At 42.8% G+C, this 18,815-nt stretch overlaps 1 protein-coding gene across 1 annotated transcript; it reads right to left on the reverse strand.

Annotated features, from left to right (window-relative positions):
• Window positions 1–10,919: 10,919 nt before the first annotated feature.
• On the reverse strand, window positions 10,920–11,968 carry LOC106987144 (olfactory receptor 6Y1). Its single transcript, XM_015085386.3, has one exon. It carries the CDS (start codon window positions 11,895–11,897, stop codon window positions 10,920–10,922), a length of 978 nt encoding a protein of 325 aa, XP_014940872.2. The 5' UTR covers window positions 11,898–11,968.
• Between the last annotated feature and the right edge of the window lie 6,847 nt (window positions 11,969–18,815).

The raw sequence follows: 18,815 nt of genomic DNA on the forward strand, positions 1-18,815 counted from the left end.
TTAGTTTGGTTTAGTTGTATTATTCATTAAGGCAAGCTCGTATTTCATATTTTCCCCCTTAAATCTCTGCCTTTGACTTTAGGCCAGAATATCCAGTTCTTTTCATCCTTTATAACATCAAGCCTACTGGTTATCTCTCTTATAACTCCGTTCTGTTCCTTCTTCTGCATTTGAAGGCTAAAGAGTATATGTATTGTGTAGAAACACAATTAACAGTGGCTGCATGGATTCCAGTACTGATTTATGCCCAATGTATCTGTGATTAGATACAAATGGCGGCCAAGTGCCCGCCGTGATGGTTCACATGCTCAGATATTTCCCATCTTCGTCCTGGGTGCTCCACAGAACAGAATCATTTGCTTGATCTCCAGAAGTCCCATGTAGGAGCCCTCACACTTGACTTCTGCTCCACGGGGATCTCCTCCAACATCTGTGAGTCCTAAAGAGGAATAGTTCTTCCCTTTCTCAAAGTACACTCTGGGAAAGAATGCCAGATTGGTGGGCAGGCAGGCGAGATGATTTGGGACGCGGTACAAGTTTCCTCTGTTGCAACAGGGCTTGGGCAATCTTATAAAGTCAGCTGGTAGAAGCAGAAGCCTGAGGGAAATTGGACATGACTTTCTGAAGTGAGATCAGGAAGTCTTTTAAGGTTCTTGAAAAGTCCCCTCTATGGTCACAGAGACAGGTGGTCACAGTTTTGTTCCCTGTCCGGTCTCTCATATCCCCACCACATCCCTCTTACAAGTCACTGTCATGGCAACGATGCCCCAATAATATTGATGCTATTTATAACTGCCCTTAAGCTTGTGGTGTTTGCTTTATCGTCAGGACTTCCCTTTCTTATCCATTTTAACAAAACCCCACTAGGATTTATATTAATTCAGCATAGATTTTTTTTTTTTAGATTAAGAGGGCATAAAAGGTGCAGAGGGTAGAGTTTCTAGATCCAGAGATGATGTGGAAGACCGGCTCTTCCCTACAAGATTCTCTATGCTCATCAGACTTTTTTTCCTAATTCTACAGTCAGAACTTCAAGCGATCTCACCTGATTATTCTCCTCAGAGTTTCACTAGAGACACTTGTCGTTTTTAAATGTTAGTTTATATAATAAAAAAGGAGAGGAATATCTTAAAAATCTAGCTATTTAACTGACTTCATCATCATTACCTTTGCAGTTAAATGTTGCTGGAGAAAATTATGTAATAAATCAGATTATTACAATAAAGTGATAATCGACATCTTCAAATGAATGCCCAAAACTACTTGGTAAAATTTTTACATTTTTTAATGAAAAAAAAAGTCAACCTAGTCTCCGCAGAAGCTGTTGTACATATGCTCACTTCTAATTAAAACATCCATTAACTGCTCTCCTCCTCAGCCCTCTCTCTCAGTCCTGCCAAACATCTTGCTGCCCCAGGACATTGCATCATACTTTGGGAAAAACACCAGGTAGCAGATTGAATCTCCCTGTTCCTCTTGTCACCGGCTTTACACATGTCCTCACCCCACAATTATTCCAATACCTTTTTTCATTCCTGTTACAGCACAAGGCACCCCCTTCAGTGTTCTCAAACATACTTCCTTTTCATATTCCCTGTGTTCTCTTTGTTCCCTATTTGGTGCTCCAGTATCCCTCTCTATGTAATCAGGGCTTCCCCCCACCCATGTTGGACAACAGGGATCGAGGAACTGACATTATGTGAATAGACACAAAATAAGACTGTGTTGAAGGTTTTGCAGATTGGATGCTTTCAGCGTAGTTATGCCAAAGCACACACGCCCTTCAAAACGTGGAGAGCACTGGAGCAGTTTGGAAGGAACTCAGACAGCTGATCCCAGAAAAGACCTGTTCCCTTCCCCTCGATTTGTGAAGTTTTAGGCAGGAAAAGTGGCCTTAGGAAAGATCTTGGAAAAGGAGGGAAGGAGTCAATTGAGTGATATCAATGCAGTAAATTAACACACCAGCTTTCAGACTCCATCCATGATTTACTCTTTTTTTTTTTTTAAGTCTATTTATTTATTTTGAGAGAGACAGAGAGAGCAGGGGAGGGGCAGAGAGAGAGAGACAATCCGAAGCAGGCTCCACACTGTCGCACAGAGCCTGATCCGGGACTGGATCCCATGAACTGCGAGATCACCACCTGAGCCGAAATCAAGAGTCAGATGCTTAACCCCCTGAACCACCCAGGCGCCCCGGTGACGTACTCTTTCCTCACCTACTTACTAAGCACCTGCTATGTGGGGAAAGATACAGAGGTGAAAGGAACATCATTCCTGCTTTCCAAATGTTAAATCTGCACTTAGTGCCCCAAACTCCTCACGTAGAGAAGGGGTGATTCCCTTCCTACACATTTGTAAATGAAAATATCATGTGTATGTATACCTACACACACACACACACACACACACACACACACATATATTCATATGAATATATATATTCATTAAGTTACTCAACATCATATCTATCTATATGTACATATATATCTACATATATGTGTACACATATATCTACATATATGTGTACACATATATCTACATATATGTGTACACATATATCTACATATATGTGTGCATATATATCTACATATATGTGTACACATATATCTACATATATGTGTACATATATATCTACATATATATACATGTAGATATAGATAGATACATATGATGTTGAGTAACTTAATGAATATCAATGAGGGAAATAAGTCTTGCTCCTACCAAGAGGGGTTAACATAAAGTGGCTTGGACCCCACCGTAACAAACTAAATACTGGAAAAAACACGTTGAACTGCAGTTTTCAGACATCGGGCCACAGGCAGTGTAACGTCCCCCGAGAGTGGAGGAGTGAACGATTTCGCCTCCGTGTGACCGGACACAGTGTCCAGAGTGTGAAACGCAGAACCCGGACCCCAATCACAGGCCCCCAAGGGAAAGCCTAATTTGGTTTTTAAAAATGCTGCACGTGGGGAGCAAAGCAGGATCTCTGACCCACCTGCCCTGGGCGCCGTGTTATTCTCACATCTGGGTTTGGGGGTTAAGCAGTTGAAGTTAAATAATTTTACAGAACGCTCACGGTGGACGTTACTCTGCGATCATGATGAAAGTGAGACAAAAATATGCTTTGAAATCTTAAGTACTAGAAGTGAGAGGTTCTGTTACTAAACCTTTCAAACGAGAGAAACCGCAGAGGGCCCTCCGGTGCCTTGGGGTTCAGGAGGCACGACCGGGGCCCCAGGACCGTGAGGCCGTTTGCCAGACACCGAGGACAGGGTTGGGCACAGAGGGCTCTGCCGTGCACGAAGGGATCCCAGCAAGCCTGTGGCACAGAGCTGACTTGTGCACCTAAGAGAGAAAATTCGGGAAAGATGCCGGGCGCCCCCTCGGGGCGCAGGTCCCCGGGCGCCCCCTCGGGGCGCGCGTCCCGCGGCAGGTGCAGGCACCTGGCGCACTTGCGCTCAGGACGATGCGGTCACCCAGCGGGGGGATGACAGCTCCTTTCCGCACCCTAAGACCCTTGAAACCCAGCGTGAGGACATCGAACTGATTTGAAAAGCGAGTGCAGTAAGCGACCGCAAATACCACGTGGCGAGGTGGCCGTCACTAGACTAAAACTGGACAAAAACGGAGAAGGATCCTTGAATGGGAAGCCCAGTCTCACCAAGTAGGAATGGAAAAGGGAAAAGACAAGGAAGAAACCATTGAGAAGATGCAGGAATGAAGTGATCTTATACACGACTTCAAATCAAAACTGTGAAGATGAGAAAAATAAATAAAGGAACCACCATCCCAGCAAAAAGGGATACAGTCACACTTCATGCAACAAAATCTAGCAGCAGAAATCATAAAATCTAGAGTTTCTGACATCCGGTTCAAAGGTACTGGGCATTCAGAGACGCAGGAGAAAAACTGTCCAGTAGACACAGATCCAGAAATGTCAGAGATGAGAGGATTTGCAGGAAAGGACATTGAAATGGTCATTATAAATGTATTCTATATGATCGAGAAGGTAGAGGAAAATAATGAGCATCATGAGGACCTGCATGGAACACGTAAAACAGACAAATTATAAATTACAATGATGAAAATACATACCGTCTAGAGTGAAAAAAATACAGTGCGTAGCATGAACTGCAGACCGTTTGGAAGAAAATTCAGTCACCTTGACCACAAAGCAATAGGAGCTGTCCCTCCCACAGCACACGCAGAAGTAAAACTGAAGACAAGAACCCAGGGACTCGGTGATGATGTGTGGGAAACTCTCAGGCTGTCAAACACCCATGCAGCTGAGGTCCCAGGAGGAGGAGAGAGAAGGGCGTCAGAATAATATTTGATGAAGTAAAGGCTGGGACTTTTCTAAATCGGTAACACTATAAACTCATAGACCCAAGCTCAACACCTCTCGAGCAGAATGAAAAAGAAAATCACACCAAAAAGTATATAGGAATCCAGTTGTTGCAAATCAACGATAAAACCCGTAAAAATAGTGAGGAAAGAAAGGAACATTACCTACAGAGCAACCCAGTTAAGAACAGATGACTTACTGGAAATTCTGGAAATTAGACCATAATGGAACACGTGGAAAATCTGTCAGCTCAGGCTCTTCACCCAGGGGAACGATCTTCAGAAACGAAGGTGAAGAAAGCCTCGTCCAGACTGTCAAAGCTGTGAAAATGTATCATTAGCATACCTGCACCATAAATAAATATTAAAGATACAGCTTCAGGCATAAAAAAAAAAAAAAGGTTACCAGATAAAAATTTGGATCCTCACAAAGTTTAGATAGGAAAATAAAATGCTAAGTATATGGGTAAAGTTTATTTTCCTTTACTTTTTAGTCTCCCTGAAATATAGTTGCTTAAAGCAAAAAAGTAATATCAGTGAATTGTAGATTTTAGAATAAGAGAGGTAAGATATATGGTAATGTAGTACAAAGAATGGATTAAGGAGCTTTTCAGTATACATGTCATCACATAATATTATTAGAATAATGACACTGATAAGTTAGAGATGTATATTATGTGCCTAGAGCTGTGCTATCAATAAGACAGCTTTTAGGGGCGCCTGGGTGGTTCAGTCGGTTAAGCGTCTGACTTCAGCTCAGGTCATGATCTCATACTCTGTGAGTTCGAGCCGGGGGTCGGGCTCTGTGCGGACAGCTCAGAGCCTGGAGCCTGCTTTGGATTCTGTGTCTCCCTCTCTCTCTCTGCCCCTCCCCTACTCAGGCTCTGTCTCTCTCTGTCTCTCAAAAATAAATAAAAAACATTAAAATACATGGAGCTCTTAGCTCCATGTGGATATTGAATTTTTAATTCAATTAAGATTCAATACAATTAAAAGTTCTATTTTCCTGCCCCAGTGATCACATCGTAATGTTTGATAACCTCATGTTCTTGTGTCCCCTGTCTTGGGCAGCACAGATATAACGTTTCCATTATCACAGAAACTTGCCCCGAAACAAACACTTGTAAGCCAAAGTGAGACAAAACGGAACTGTTAGAATGTACTCAATTAATTTAAAAAGGCAGTAAAAATGGGATAAGAATTTAAGACCAGGGATTATCCAACTGGATAAAATATATCTACTTATACACAGTCTGTAAAGTACTTACTTTAGTTATGAGCCACAGGTAGGTTGAAGGTAAAAAGACAGGAAAAATATATACCAGGACACCCAAATGAAATAAAAGCTATAGTGACCCTATTAATATCAGCTGCAGTTAGTGTTAGAACAAGGAACATTCCTTGAGATAAAGGGTGACATTTCAGAATAGTTAAGTGTTCAATTCAGAAAAAAAACCCATAAAAATCCCAAATGTATATGCATATAATTACAAAATTGGAAATTTATTAAGTAAAACACTGATGAAAATTAACAAGAAATAGATGAATCCATTGTGATAGTTGAGGTGTTCAATACTTTAGTCTTGGTAACTGGAAGAACAAGAGGACCTAAAATAAAGATATAGAAGGATAGGGATGTGCCATATCTATATCTACAAAATGTACAGTATAAGGACAAAATTAAAACGTGGAAGATTTTAAAGATACTGTTAACCAATATGATCTAACTGATATGTGTTGGAAATCGTACGCCTGAACAGACGACATATTCTTTTCAAGTGTGCAAGATAGATCACGTGCATGACCATAAACAAGTCTCAGAATATTTTGTAAGATTTAATTAATATGTAAGGATGTTCATTGATTAAAATTAAGTTAAACAAGAAAACAAGGATGAAGAGATATCTAGAACAGACCAGATGATTAACACTTAAAATTACACACTTCTAAATAGCTGGTAGGCCAAAGGTGGGGCGGGGAATCAAAAAGGAAATTAGAGTTAGTTTAAACTGAATAAAGTGAGGGGCGCCTGGGTGGCTCAGTCGGTTGAGCGTCTGACTTCAGCTCAGGTCACGATCTCGTGGTCTGTGAGTTCGAGCCCTGCGTCGGGCTCTGGGCTGATGGCTCAGAGCCTGGAGCCTGTTTCAGATTCTGTGTCTCCCTCTCTCTGCCCCTCCCCCGTTCATGCTCTGTCTCAAAAATAAATAAACGTTAAAAAAAAATTAAAAAAAAATAAAATAAACTGAATAAAGTGAAAACATGATGTATCAAAATTATTTGGGGGATACAGCTAGATCAGTATTCAAGGGAACATTTATAGCATTAAATGCTTACAGTACAAGAGAGACTCAAGTCTGTAGGCTCAACTTTTGTCTTAAGAAACAAGAGAAAGAACAGATTATAATAAATCAAATGTAAGCAGAAGAAAGGATATTATATATTTTCCTCACACAATAAAATAGTAAAGAGAAAAAGAACCCAAGACCAACAGACTCCAGCAATTTTATTGATTTTTAAAAAATGAAATTGGTAAATCTCTAGGGAGATGGAACAGGTTAAAAGAAAGAAGACACAAGTTACCCAAATATTAAACAATAAATAAGTACCTCCTTACATATACTGTGGACATTTCAGGGAATACCATGAACAACGTTATGCTAACAAATTTGACAAATCAAAGGGCATGTTACTTGAAAGACATCCTTTCAAAGCTCACTCGAGAATAAGCCAATAAAAAAAGAGAATAAACCAATAACCTGATTGTTCCTATATCTATTAAAAAACATAGGTTGTATAGTTAATAACTTCTCACAAATAAACTTCCCTAGTCCCGATTAGTTCATTGGTGGATTTTATCAAATGTTTAAGGGGAAAGTGATGTCAATTCTACATACTCTTTCTTATGGACTCAATGTTTCTGGTCCCTCAAACTCACATTGGAGTCTCACCCCCTGAGGTGGCTGTATCTGGAGACCGGACCTTTATGTAGGTCATTAAGGCTGAAGGTGGTTGTGTGCTCTCTCTCTCTCTCTCTCTCTCTCTCTCCCTCTCTCCTCACATGGTGAGTAGGTGCTCATCTGCAAGCCAAGAGTCCTCACCAGGACCTGAACTGGCTGGGATGTTGATCTGGGATTTCTAGCCTCCAAAACTATGAAAAATTAAATGGCTTTTCAAAAGACCCTCCTCCAAGTGGGAGAACATATTAGCAAATTGTATAACTGACAAATAATTGCATCTGAGTATACGAAACATTCTTAAAAGTTGATAATGACAAGAGAAAAAACTTAGTTTAAAAATGGGGGGAAATGCGTGATTAGACACTTGCACAAAGAAGTTTAAAAATTATTTTTAATGTTTATTTATTTTTGAGAGAGAGAGAGACAGAAAGCAAGCAGGGGAAGGGGCAGAGAGAGAGAGGGAGACACAGAATCCAAAGCAGGATCCGGGCTCTGAGCTCTCAGCGTACAGCCCGACATGGGGCTCGAACCCACAAATCATGGGATCATGACCTGAGCTGAAGTTGGAGGCTTAACTGACTGAGCCACCCAGGCACTCCAGCATGAAGTTTTCAAAATTGCAACTAAGTAAATGAAAAGGTGCTCAACGTTAAGACAATGCAAGTTAAAGCATTGGGAATGACCAATGGGAATGACCATTGGTGGAATGAATGACCACGTGGGAACTTTGACATTACCAACCACTGATGATGTTGTAAACGACTGGAATTCTCATACATTGCTTGCAGAATGTAGAATAGTTGGGCCACTTTGGGAAATTGGATCATCTTTGCATAAACTTAAGCAGAAACATGTCATATTACCCGGTAACGATACCGTAACAACCCTCATCTCCTGAAGAGAAATTATAAAGTCTACCATCACAACAAAACTTATGTTAAATATTCACAGTAGTTTTATTGATAACAGTAGCGTTCCAAACTAGAAAGGGCCTAAATGTCTGTCGACCGGTGCCTAGAAAAACAAACTGTGCTCTGTCTGGACAGCACTCAGTCGTTCCATGTAACCCATACGTGTGACAATATGCAAGGATCTTCAGGGCATCTGTGGGCTTGTAGCTGGGTGGGGTCAGCAGTCAGATGGGTGACTGTCCTCATTGCCCCTGTGGGAATACCGCGCTGAGAGGCTGTCGTTGGTGGGTGGGACTGGTAACAGCCTGGTTGGCCCTGGAGGCAATACCTCGAAATGAACTAAGTCCGACAGAGAGAGAGACAAATACCATATGATTTCACTTGTACGTGGAACTTAAGAGACGAAACAAGTGAACAAACAAACAGAGACAAACAAGCAAAAATGCTCTTAAATCTAGAGAGCATACTGGTGTGTGTGTGCCAGAGAGGAGATGGGTGGGAGTTTGGGGGACACAGATATAGGGGATTAAGAGTCCACCTATCAGGGGGGCCTGAGTGGCTCGGTTGGTTACCCATCCAACTCATGATTTCATCTCAGGTCATGGTCACGACCCATGGCCCCACGTTGAGCTCTGTGCCGAGCCTGGAACCTGCTTGGGATTCTCTGTCTCCCTCTCTCTCTGCTCCTCCTCTTCTCTCTCTCTCTCTCTCAAAATAAATAGATAAAACTTAAAAAAAAAGGCTTAAAACAAAGAGTCCGCTTATCATGATGAGCACTGAGTAATGCATAGAATTGTTGAGTCTATTGTACACTTGAAACGGATTTAAAAGCCTAAGAGACTCTTAAAAACTGAGAACAAACTGAGGGTTGATGGGGGGTGGGAGGGAGGGGAGGGTGGGTGATGGGTATTGAGGAGGGCACCTTTTGGGATGAGCACTGGGTGTTGTATGGAGATCAATTTGACAATAATTTTCATATTAAAAAAAATAAATGCAATATAATGGAAAAAAAACTGATCTAAAACTGTATGTTAATTATACTTCAATGAAAAAAATTTTTTGAGAAACTTAAAGGCATTATGATAAGTGAGCCTGACATAAAAGACCACAGATTGTATGATTCTATTTATGTGAATTTCTAGAAAAGGCAAAGCGAAAGTGACAAAAAGCATACCACTCCCCAGTAGCTAGGTCTGGGGGTATGAGCAGGAGATTTAATGAAAAAAGGTGCAAGAAAACTTTGGGGGATGACGGAAATGTTCTATCTAGTGATTGTTGTTGTTTGACAACTTGCCCATTTTTCCAAAATTCAGTACCATTTAAAAAGGTGACATTTAGGGGTGCCTAATTTAGGAGTGACTCAGTCAGTTAAGTGTCTGACACTTGGTTTTGGCTCAGGTCATGATCTCAGGTCATAAGATCTCATGATCTCATACATGATCTCAGGTTCGAGGGTTCAAGCCCTGCATCAGGCTCTGTGCTGATGGTGTGGAGCCTGCTTGGGATTTTCTCTCTCTCCCTCTCTCTGTATCCCTCCTGCATTCTCTCTCTCTCTCTCTCTCTCTCTGTCTCCCTCCCTCTCTCTATTGGGTAAATAAACTTTAAGAAAAAATAAAAAATAAAAATAAAAAGGTGAAATTTATTGAATGAAATTATGCTTTACAAAACTGATTTTATTTTATTTTTAATTTTTTTAATGTTTATTTATTTCTGAGGCAGAGAGAGACAGAGCATGAGTGGGGGAAGGGGAGAGAGACAGGGAGACACAGAATCCGAAGCAGGCTCCAGGCTCTGAGCTGTCAGCACAGAGCCCGATGCGGGGCTTGAGCTCACCAACCCTGAGATCATGACCTGAGCCGAAGCCGGTCGCTCAACCGACTGAGCCACCCAGGTGCCCCACAAAGCTGATTTTAAAAAAGCTAACCGTAAAATAAGAAGTGAAAAGTAATTGCTACTAAAATCTGTGCTCCGGAAATACAGAAAAGCTTTTGGTTTTTAATGCTCAACATCTTGAAAACACAAGGTATGCCTCCTAAAGTTTTGCTGAGGTTTTCACAAAGCTTGGGCCGCTCATTGGCTTTGTGCTCTTGAATCAGCAAACGAGTCAGGTAAGATGAGGTGGTGACTTTATTTGGGTGAACGCATGCCAGCGTCTCTGTGGAAAAATAGGGGGTGGGGAGAGGAAGTGAGGAGGGAAGGAGGACGGGAAGGAGGAGGGCAGAGAGCGAGCACATCTATGAGTCTGTAAGAGGAAAGAACAGAGAAAAGTGAGGAAGAAAAAGAAATGACAATGAGCAGGTGGAACAGAGGCCATCAACACGTATTCACAATTCCCCTCTTCATCTTCAGTGTTTTCACTCAATGTATTTATTCAGCGATCCTTTCAACAGTATGTAGTAAGCACCTACTGTGTGACAGACGCATCTGTCCTCTCGTGGGGTTTGTATCTTAGTGGGAGAGAAAAATCTGCCCTCGTTTCAAGGAAGTTTGGGGAAATGTCTAAAACTGGTCTGCTGAGCTAGAGGTAGAGGCTGCCGCTTGCGAATATGGTTCTTTAGCCACGTTTGCGTCTACACACGCACACACGCACACACAGGGGAACAGGGTTAAAGTACTGGATGTGGATAGATAAGCAAAGGCCAGAGTGTGGGGTGTGGATGTGGAACCATCACTTCCTGACTCAGGCCTGAAGGGAGTCTATAAGTGTTTAATTGCTCAAAGCCACATCCCCTCTGGAACGACTTCCTTTGCACAGTATGGTCTTCTTGAGGGCTGCCTTTACTTCCTGGTTCCTCAGACAGTAGATGATGGGGTTGAGGAGGGGGATGATGACCGTGTAGAGCACAGATACCACTTTGTTGGAACTGTAGGTGTACATGAGCTTGGGGCGGGCATAGGTGAAAAGGGTTGTGGAATAGAAGAGAATTACAACAGTCAGGTGAGAGGCACAGGTGGAAAACGCCTTTTGGCGGCCTTGTGAAGAAGGGATCCTAAGGATGGCACTGACAATGGTGGCATAAGACACCACCACCGCACAAAGGGGGACGGCAATAACCACGAGGGCCAGAAAGAAGTCTACTCGCTCCGCCTGCGAGGAGTCTTCGCAGGGGATGCTGAGGAGCGGAGAAATATCGCAGAAATAATGGTTGATGTGAGGTTTGCCACAGTAGTGGAGTTGGGCTATGAAAACCATCTTAATCGTGGCAGTTGTGAGTCCACAGAGCCAGCATCCCCCCGCCAGGGTACTACAGAGCTGGTTGGTCACGATAACTGGGTAGCGTAGTGGATTACAAATGGCTACGTGGCGGTCAAAGGCCATAACAGCGAGGAGGAGGTACTCTGCGCAGACAAAAGTCACAAAGAAGTAAAGTTGAGTCATGCAGCCATTGAAGGAAATGGTCTTGTCATGGCTGAGGAAGTCCACCAGCATCTTGGGGCTGATGACAGTGACATACCACATCTCCAGGAAGGAGAGGTGGCTCAGAAAGAAGTACATGGGCTTGTGCAGTTGTCTGTCACCGCGAATGGCCAGGATGATGAGAGCGTTCTCCAGCAGAGTCAGTAGGTAGGTTGCCAGGAACACGAAGAAGAGGAAAAGCTGGAAGGCTGGCCGTGTTGGAAATCCCAGAAGAATGAAATGTATGGTTGCTGTGTGGTTACCTGCTTCCAGAACTTTGGTGATCATAACTGGCTGTGGGCACAGACAGAATCAGATTTTTCCACTTCCTGAGCACGAGCCAACCACCAGTGATAGAACCCCCCAGCAGCAAAGTCATCACAAGAGAAGTTCTCCTGCCTTTATACCTTACTTCGTCCTAAATTATGATCAGAACCAGAGCTTTTGGGCCATCATGTATTTTGGGGAGCTTATATTTTAATTTTTGTCAACTTAAGCCAAGAGAGAGAACTCATCCAAGGTACACACAAGTGAAATTGGAAACTTCTGACTCCAAATTAACTCTGTGCCTTTCCAGTATATCCCTGTTGGTCATAGGAGGATGGCCTTCCTATCACCCCTTCACCATAAGCAAGAAATCCCATCTGCTATGTATGTAAAGACGCTGGAAAAGCAGGTATTCACCGCGGGGTCCCCGCCCCAGGCATAATTGGCATAACTTCCAGGGAAGTCTTCTGACTCCACTTATCTCTATGGAAAGAATTCTTCTGTTTGTGTGTTTGTTTCCTATTTAACAAGGTTGTAAATCTTGAATGAAGCAATATTTGAGCAAACACACAGGGTTAATAGCAAACATGATATGAATGTTTGCCAGCTTCTTGGAGAACAAAATCAAATGGGTAATCTAAAAGATAATGTTTTCTTTGATCCGATCCATTGTATGGAGTGCTGGATTAGGAGTTTAGGAAAAGTACATCAAATCCCACTTTTGTCTAACTCCACCTAAGTGAGCTTACTACTTAATGTTCAGAATGTCAGTTCTTTTATTTCTAAGGTGGATATAATATAATTTCACCACATCTGTAAACATCTAATGAACTTTAGATTTTAAATTAAATTCCTATGGACATTTGCTGTGACCTTTCGAGGATACACTGCTAAATTCTCCCAAAACCCTGCCAACAAAGTCAACACAGATCTACATGGTGGAAACAACAGCCATTGTGTATTATTATTATTATTATTATTAAATATTATTATTATTATTATTTTAGAGAGAAAGAGAGAGAACAAGCATGAGCAGGGAGAGGGGAAGAGGGACAGAGAATCTCAAGCAGACTCCACACCCAGTAAAGAGCTCAATGTGAGACTCGATTCCATGACCCTGGGACCATGACCTAAGCTGAAATCTAGAGTCAGACACTCAGCCAACCGAGCCACCCAGGCACCATTAAACAACAGCCATTGTTAATCAGAAAAGAGGGGACTGTAGGACCTTTCCAGGGGTATTAGAGTAAAGGAGGCACAAGTTGCTTGAAAATAATACCAGAGAAAATGGAGGACCCAGATGCCTTCTGCCATCACTGAGCCTTCTGCATTCCCACGCAGGGTACAGTCTCCAACCAGCCGTCTGAGAATCACTCTGAACCTCCCATGCTGAGTACCTTACCCTTCCCAGACTTTCTTTGTGACCTACGGCTTGATTCCTCCCTTTTGCATTTCTCCAGAGCCTGTCCCCCTTACTCTCCTTTTCCCAACAGCCTTGCCCATGCATAGGACATAGGGGTGCAGCCGGGGGAGGCTCTCTGCTTTTCCTGAGGAAATGGTCCTAGGGTGACAGCTTGAAAATGGCCGCCCACCCCATCCACTTCCCTCTTGCTGCTCGGACCTCAGTCTAGGACCCTAAAGGAAGGCAGAACAGCCACCTCTTAGATATCCATGTTAGAGAAGAACACAGACGCAGATAAACAAAAAAGCAAATAAGGTCTAATAATGCCAATTCGACAAACAATTTTGTTTGTTTTTTGGAACTCAGCCTTTAAGCTACACACACACACACACACACACACACACACACCCAATGCAAGGTCCCTGTGTGCCGTGGCCTAAGATTCAGGAGGCAGTGGGGGGTTGGTGGAACGTGAAAAAAAGGCAAGGTCTGTGAGCCCCAAGCTCCCTCAGCAGCTTTCCTCTCTTCTCTGAGTCTGAAAGTCCAACCAACCTGAAACCCATTCATGAACAGCTTAGATACCCCCTCCAGCCGGGCTTTTCCTCAGCACCTCTGCCCCTGCCAATGGACACATGAAATCGACATGTCTTCAGCTACTGGAGGAGGGGGGGTAGCATTTCCATTTGGGAGGCACTTCCTTCACAGTAACAGGACACCAGTCTCCACAGCTGTGTCCTTGGGTTCATTCCCTCGTGCGTTTTTATATTCCAGAAATATGTAAGGAGGGAATCACACCCAGAAGTCCTTTCTTCCTGGAATATGTCCCCCTCCTCCTCAGTGCCCCCCAGCACTGCGACAATGCAATATATTTTCAGGATTTCAGCAACAGACACTGTCCTTCTCAGAAGGCATGCTTCAGACCTGAAGCTGGAAATCAATGTGGCCCATGGAATTTAAGACTAAGAATTAGGAGGGCGCCTGGGTGGCTCAGTAAGTTAAGTGTTTGACTTCAGCTCAGGTCACCATCTCACGGTTTGTGGGTCCCAGCGTCACATCAGGCTCTGCACTGACAGCATGGAGCCTGCTTGGGGTTCTTCCTCTCCCTCTTTCTCTTCCCCTCCTCTGCTTCTCTCTCTCTCTCTCTCTCTCTCTCAAAATGAAATATTTTGGAGTGAAATTAATCTATATATGTCCTAAGTTCACTCCTCAACTGTGCCCTGTAGCTACACTTCCCATAGTAAGCTCAAAGAAGACAAACTATTTTAAAATATCAATAAAATGAAAGCTCCCAAGAATCAGTGATTTAAATGAAAACGATGTTCAACCATCCCCTGGAAATACCTGAGAGTCTTTTCAACCCACCGTCGTCTCAGTGACGTAACTTATGGCTCTTCTCCCAGCCTTGTCAGGCATGGCCACCTTGAACCGAGGAAAGAGGAGAGGTCATGTAGACCAAGAGGAGGAAGGCGGTGTCCTTAAGCTCGAAGAGGTGTTGGGCCAGACTGGTTGTGTCTCTGCTCAGCTTGAAGACGGGCACAGAATGAGCTATTTGTTCTCTGCCTGTCTCCAAGCTACTGGAGGGGCAGGTACCAACTCCCACCTACAGGGTACCTCCCCACAGATACTGCCCTCAGGAATGTATTTGGCCTTTCCAGGGCCCAAGGGGACCCCAGGGGAATACTAAGGGAAGAGCTGGCAAGGTAAATGACACAAGAGGGACCTTAGGCTTGGAGCACACTGCTTTCCTCCCTGCCAGACTCTGGGGCAGAGGAAGGTGAGGGAAAAGTGTGTGTGTGCGGGCTCTTCTCTTTCTGAGGAATGGTCTCACAAATAATAAGATCCTCTGGGGGAAGAGAGCGCTATAACCAAAGTCATTCAGCAGAAAATCAGAATGGCATTTACCCACTCTTATTCGGGGACCTAAGCATGTGCACACACCCATATACAAACCCCAAACACCCTTAGATGTTGTGCACACAAGTATCAGCTGTATACATCTACACGACTCTCATGTGTCAGTAACTCAGTAGATACAAAAGATACATGTATTTCAAAGAGATATATACCCTCGTGTTCATGACAGCATTATTCACAGGAGTCAAGACACAAAAACAGCCCGAATGCCCATCAATGGATGAGCAGGTAAGAAAGAGGAGGTGGGTATACACAGCGGGACTCAGCTATGAGAAAGGAGGGAATCCTGCCATTTGAGAAAACATGGATGGACCTTGAGTACCTTATGCTAAGTGAGAGGAGGCAGAGAAAGACAAGCACTTATATGTGGAATCTTAAAAAAAAGTCCAAGTCATAAAAGGCAGATTACAAAATGGTTGTTACCAAGGAGTGGAGAATCAAGAAATAGAACTGAGGGTGTTTAAGGATATACACTTGGAACGGAAAACAAAAAAGCCATAGTTTTCAATGCACTGTATGATGAATATAGACAGCAATATGGCTCTGTAGGTATGTAATGTGATCAACACAGCTACAAAGACAATTATATTACCATGCATAAACGTGTCAAAGTAACACATTGTACACCTTAAATCTGATAAATAAATTGCTATCAATTTGACAATGTTATATGTCAAATATATTCAAGAAAAAAAAAAAAAAGAAAAACATGAGTTTTTATTGTTCCTGGGTAGCTCTGTGAGGCAAATAAATTCCCAAGTCTCTCTAAGTACCGCACTCCTCATCTTTAAAAGGCGATGGTAACATTACCTTTGGTATGATGGTAACCCAGAAGTTAGTAAAACAAAATACCATCTTTTTTTGGTGATAACTGTTTGCAATCATTCCTTGGTACAAAGGAAAAAAGCAGTAGTTAAAACGCTGAGCGCTTAAAGCAAAAATGGAATTCTAAGTTCACCCTTGACTATTTCTTGTCACGGAAGAAAAGAACACAGTAAATTTAAGGATCTTATTGAACAAACGGGCAGAGACTACAGCTCTGAGCTGAGTGAGAAAAAGGGCAGAGCTTACAAATTGTGATATGTCTGAGTCTGGAAAAATATTCCGGATCAATACACACTTAGCTTGGGTAAGGAGAAATAGAGGAATTTTTAAATGTAGAAGTTAAAGTTACCGGGGAAACTCACATTTTTCTTTGTATTTTATAATTATTTCTGAAAATTGTGTGTTTCCCATTTCCTCTCAAGTTATTTAAAAATTTGAGGCAGATAATCACATTTTGTGCTTTCCATGTGGCGTTTTATGAATAAAAAAATCACATAATTTATGTTTCCTTTTTAAATGCAAGGACCTTCTTAGTTAATTGTGACGAATGGCACCCCTGTTTTAAAACGAATTAATTGTATTTAAAGAATCGTAATTGACTTGAACACATGCTCCTTCCTTACTTCCCTTCTGTTATGCCTCTCTGGTGAAAAGTTGGCTCCACTGAGTACATGTTCATAACCTAAAAAAAATAAATAAATGAAACAAAATAAAGTATGACAAAATACGAGAATACAAGACTGACTTGCAGGAGCTATTTGAATTGCAGGTGTAGCGTCTGAGAAATAACCAGCCTCTCTCTGGCTAACCTGTGAATTACAGCTTTAAAGGCATAGTGACTCTTTCGTTTCCCAGAATGGCAAAATAGGAGCTTTGGCAGGAGGGGGTAGGTGGCTCCTGATCTTTCTCTGGCAACGTACAAAAATAGATTTCATTTGACAAACTTAAGAGACCCTAAAACTAAAATCCGTTCAAAAATTCTAAAACGATGCAAGGCAAAAGTTAGGTAAATGTATTACATCAGGCATATTAGGTTGAAAATAAGAAGGAAGCACAAATTACAGGGCCTCCAACAAATGGGAATTAATTTTTATCATTTGATAAAAAATAAACATGGATGTAGGTATTTGCTCGTGTTGGTTCAACTTCTCAAGCATGCTATCGAAGACCCACGATTTTTATGCATTTCTGTGCCTCCGGCCTCAGTGCTGAACTTCCTTCCTCATGTCTGTTACCTCATGGACGGCTGCTGGAGCTCCAGGCATCAAAGCCAAGTTCAACAGAAGGAAAGCGGAAGCACCAGTGCCAGCTACATCTTTCTCTGAAAAGGAGATCCTCTCCAGCAGACTTCTACTTACGTTTATTGGACAAAAACGAGATATACGACCACTCCCAGCCAGATACAAGAAAAGCTGACGAATCAAACATGTGACACAGAGATGTGGATTTACTGCCGGGGCTGGGCATATTTTCAGCTTGAAAAAGATGGGCTGTCACAGCAAAGAAAGTGAGCTATCTACGCCAATGAACACACTGTGGGAACCTCTCACACGAGGGGAAAAACAAATTAGGAGGGCTACTGCCCCCACTGGGAAAGAGTGTGATATGACAAGGGCCCTAATGGTGGCATTTGTACCAGCTGACATTCTCTAGCTCCTCCCTCGGTAGTATGTAGATACCCAGAGGGTCAGTATCAAGCCCAAAATCCAAGACTAAAATCCCAGGAGGACATTTATGTTCTATGTTAACATCCAAAAAAAGAGTTAAGATACATTCTGATCATTTAAAAATTTTTTAATGTTTATTTTTTATTTATTTTGAGAGAGAGAAAGAGGAGAGAGAGAGAGACAGAGAGAGAGAGAGAGACAGAGAGAGAGACAGAGAGAGAATGAATTCCAAGCAGGCTCTGTGCTGTCAGCCCAGAGCCCGACATGGGGCTTGAACTCACAATGAGATCATGATCTGACCCCAAATCAAGAGTCAGTCGGTCAACTGACTAAGCCACCCAGATGCCCCCATCCTGATCATTTTTAAAAGGAGCGTGAACCTCACTGAGTCTACCCAATGGCATGCTGGCGTGCTGTAATAGTTTTAGGTCGGATCAGTGGAAACGCTAAACTTTCTGGTTAACATAGCACCTTCTCCACATGATTACGAAGGGTGATCAGAGCCCAGCTTTCCACGTACATTCTAGGGAACCCGGTCAGTCCTCCAATCTCAGTTTGCATAAGCGTGAGTTTGAGGCGTGGTTAGTAGAACAGGCACATTGGTTAGAAGCCCATAGTCATATTATTTTTGACAAAATGATAATACAGACGGGGCTTCGCATTTATTGACTATTTATGTGATTAGCTATTATATGCCCAAAGATCTTAGGAATCACCAAATAATCCAACCCACACCCCCCCAAAGGACACACTTGGCATCAGTTTCCCCTGGAGAAATATAGGACAGAGCCACAACATCCCAGCACGGCAGCATCGGGAATTTCTTGTCTGTGGAAGGGGTGCTGAAAACAGACAAGGAGCTGGTCTCTGGGATTCAAAGTCACAGGGCAGGAGTGAGGACATGAGATTCACACACAAGGGCACAGGGTCCCCCTCGACTTGGACCCCTGAAGTCCCAAAGAGCCATCATCTCTTCTAACAGGTCCCTGGCATCCTTGGCTTCCAGGGCTCCCAGCAAAAGGCGTGCCAAGTCACAAAAGTAGCCTGAAGCTGTGACTTCTCCCCAGATACTTAGAATACTTGCATTATTCTCCGGTCCAGAGGACTTTTACTCATCAGGGGCCGTTTGTA

This window comes from Acinonyx jubatus, chromosome E4 (genome assembly GCF_027475565.1).
Source record: "Acinonyx jubatus isolate Ajub_Pintada_27869175 chromosome E4, VMU_Ajub_asm_v1.0, whole genome shotgun sequence".
NCBI classification, from domain to species: Eukaryota; Metazoa; Chordata; class Mammalia; order Carnivora; family Felidae; genus Acinonyx; species Acinonyx jubatus.

Coding starts and splice junctions, on each gene's coding strand:
- LOC106987144 (XM_015085386.3), bottom strand. CDS start 11,897: ATGATCACCAAAGTTCTGGAAGCAGGTAACCACACAGCAACCATACAT.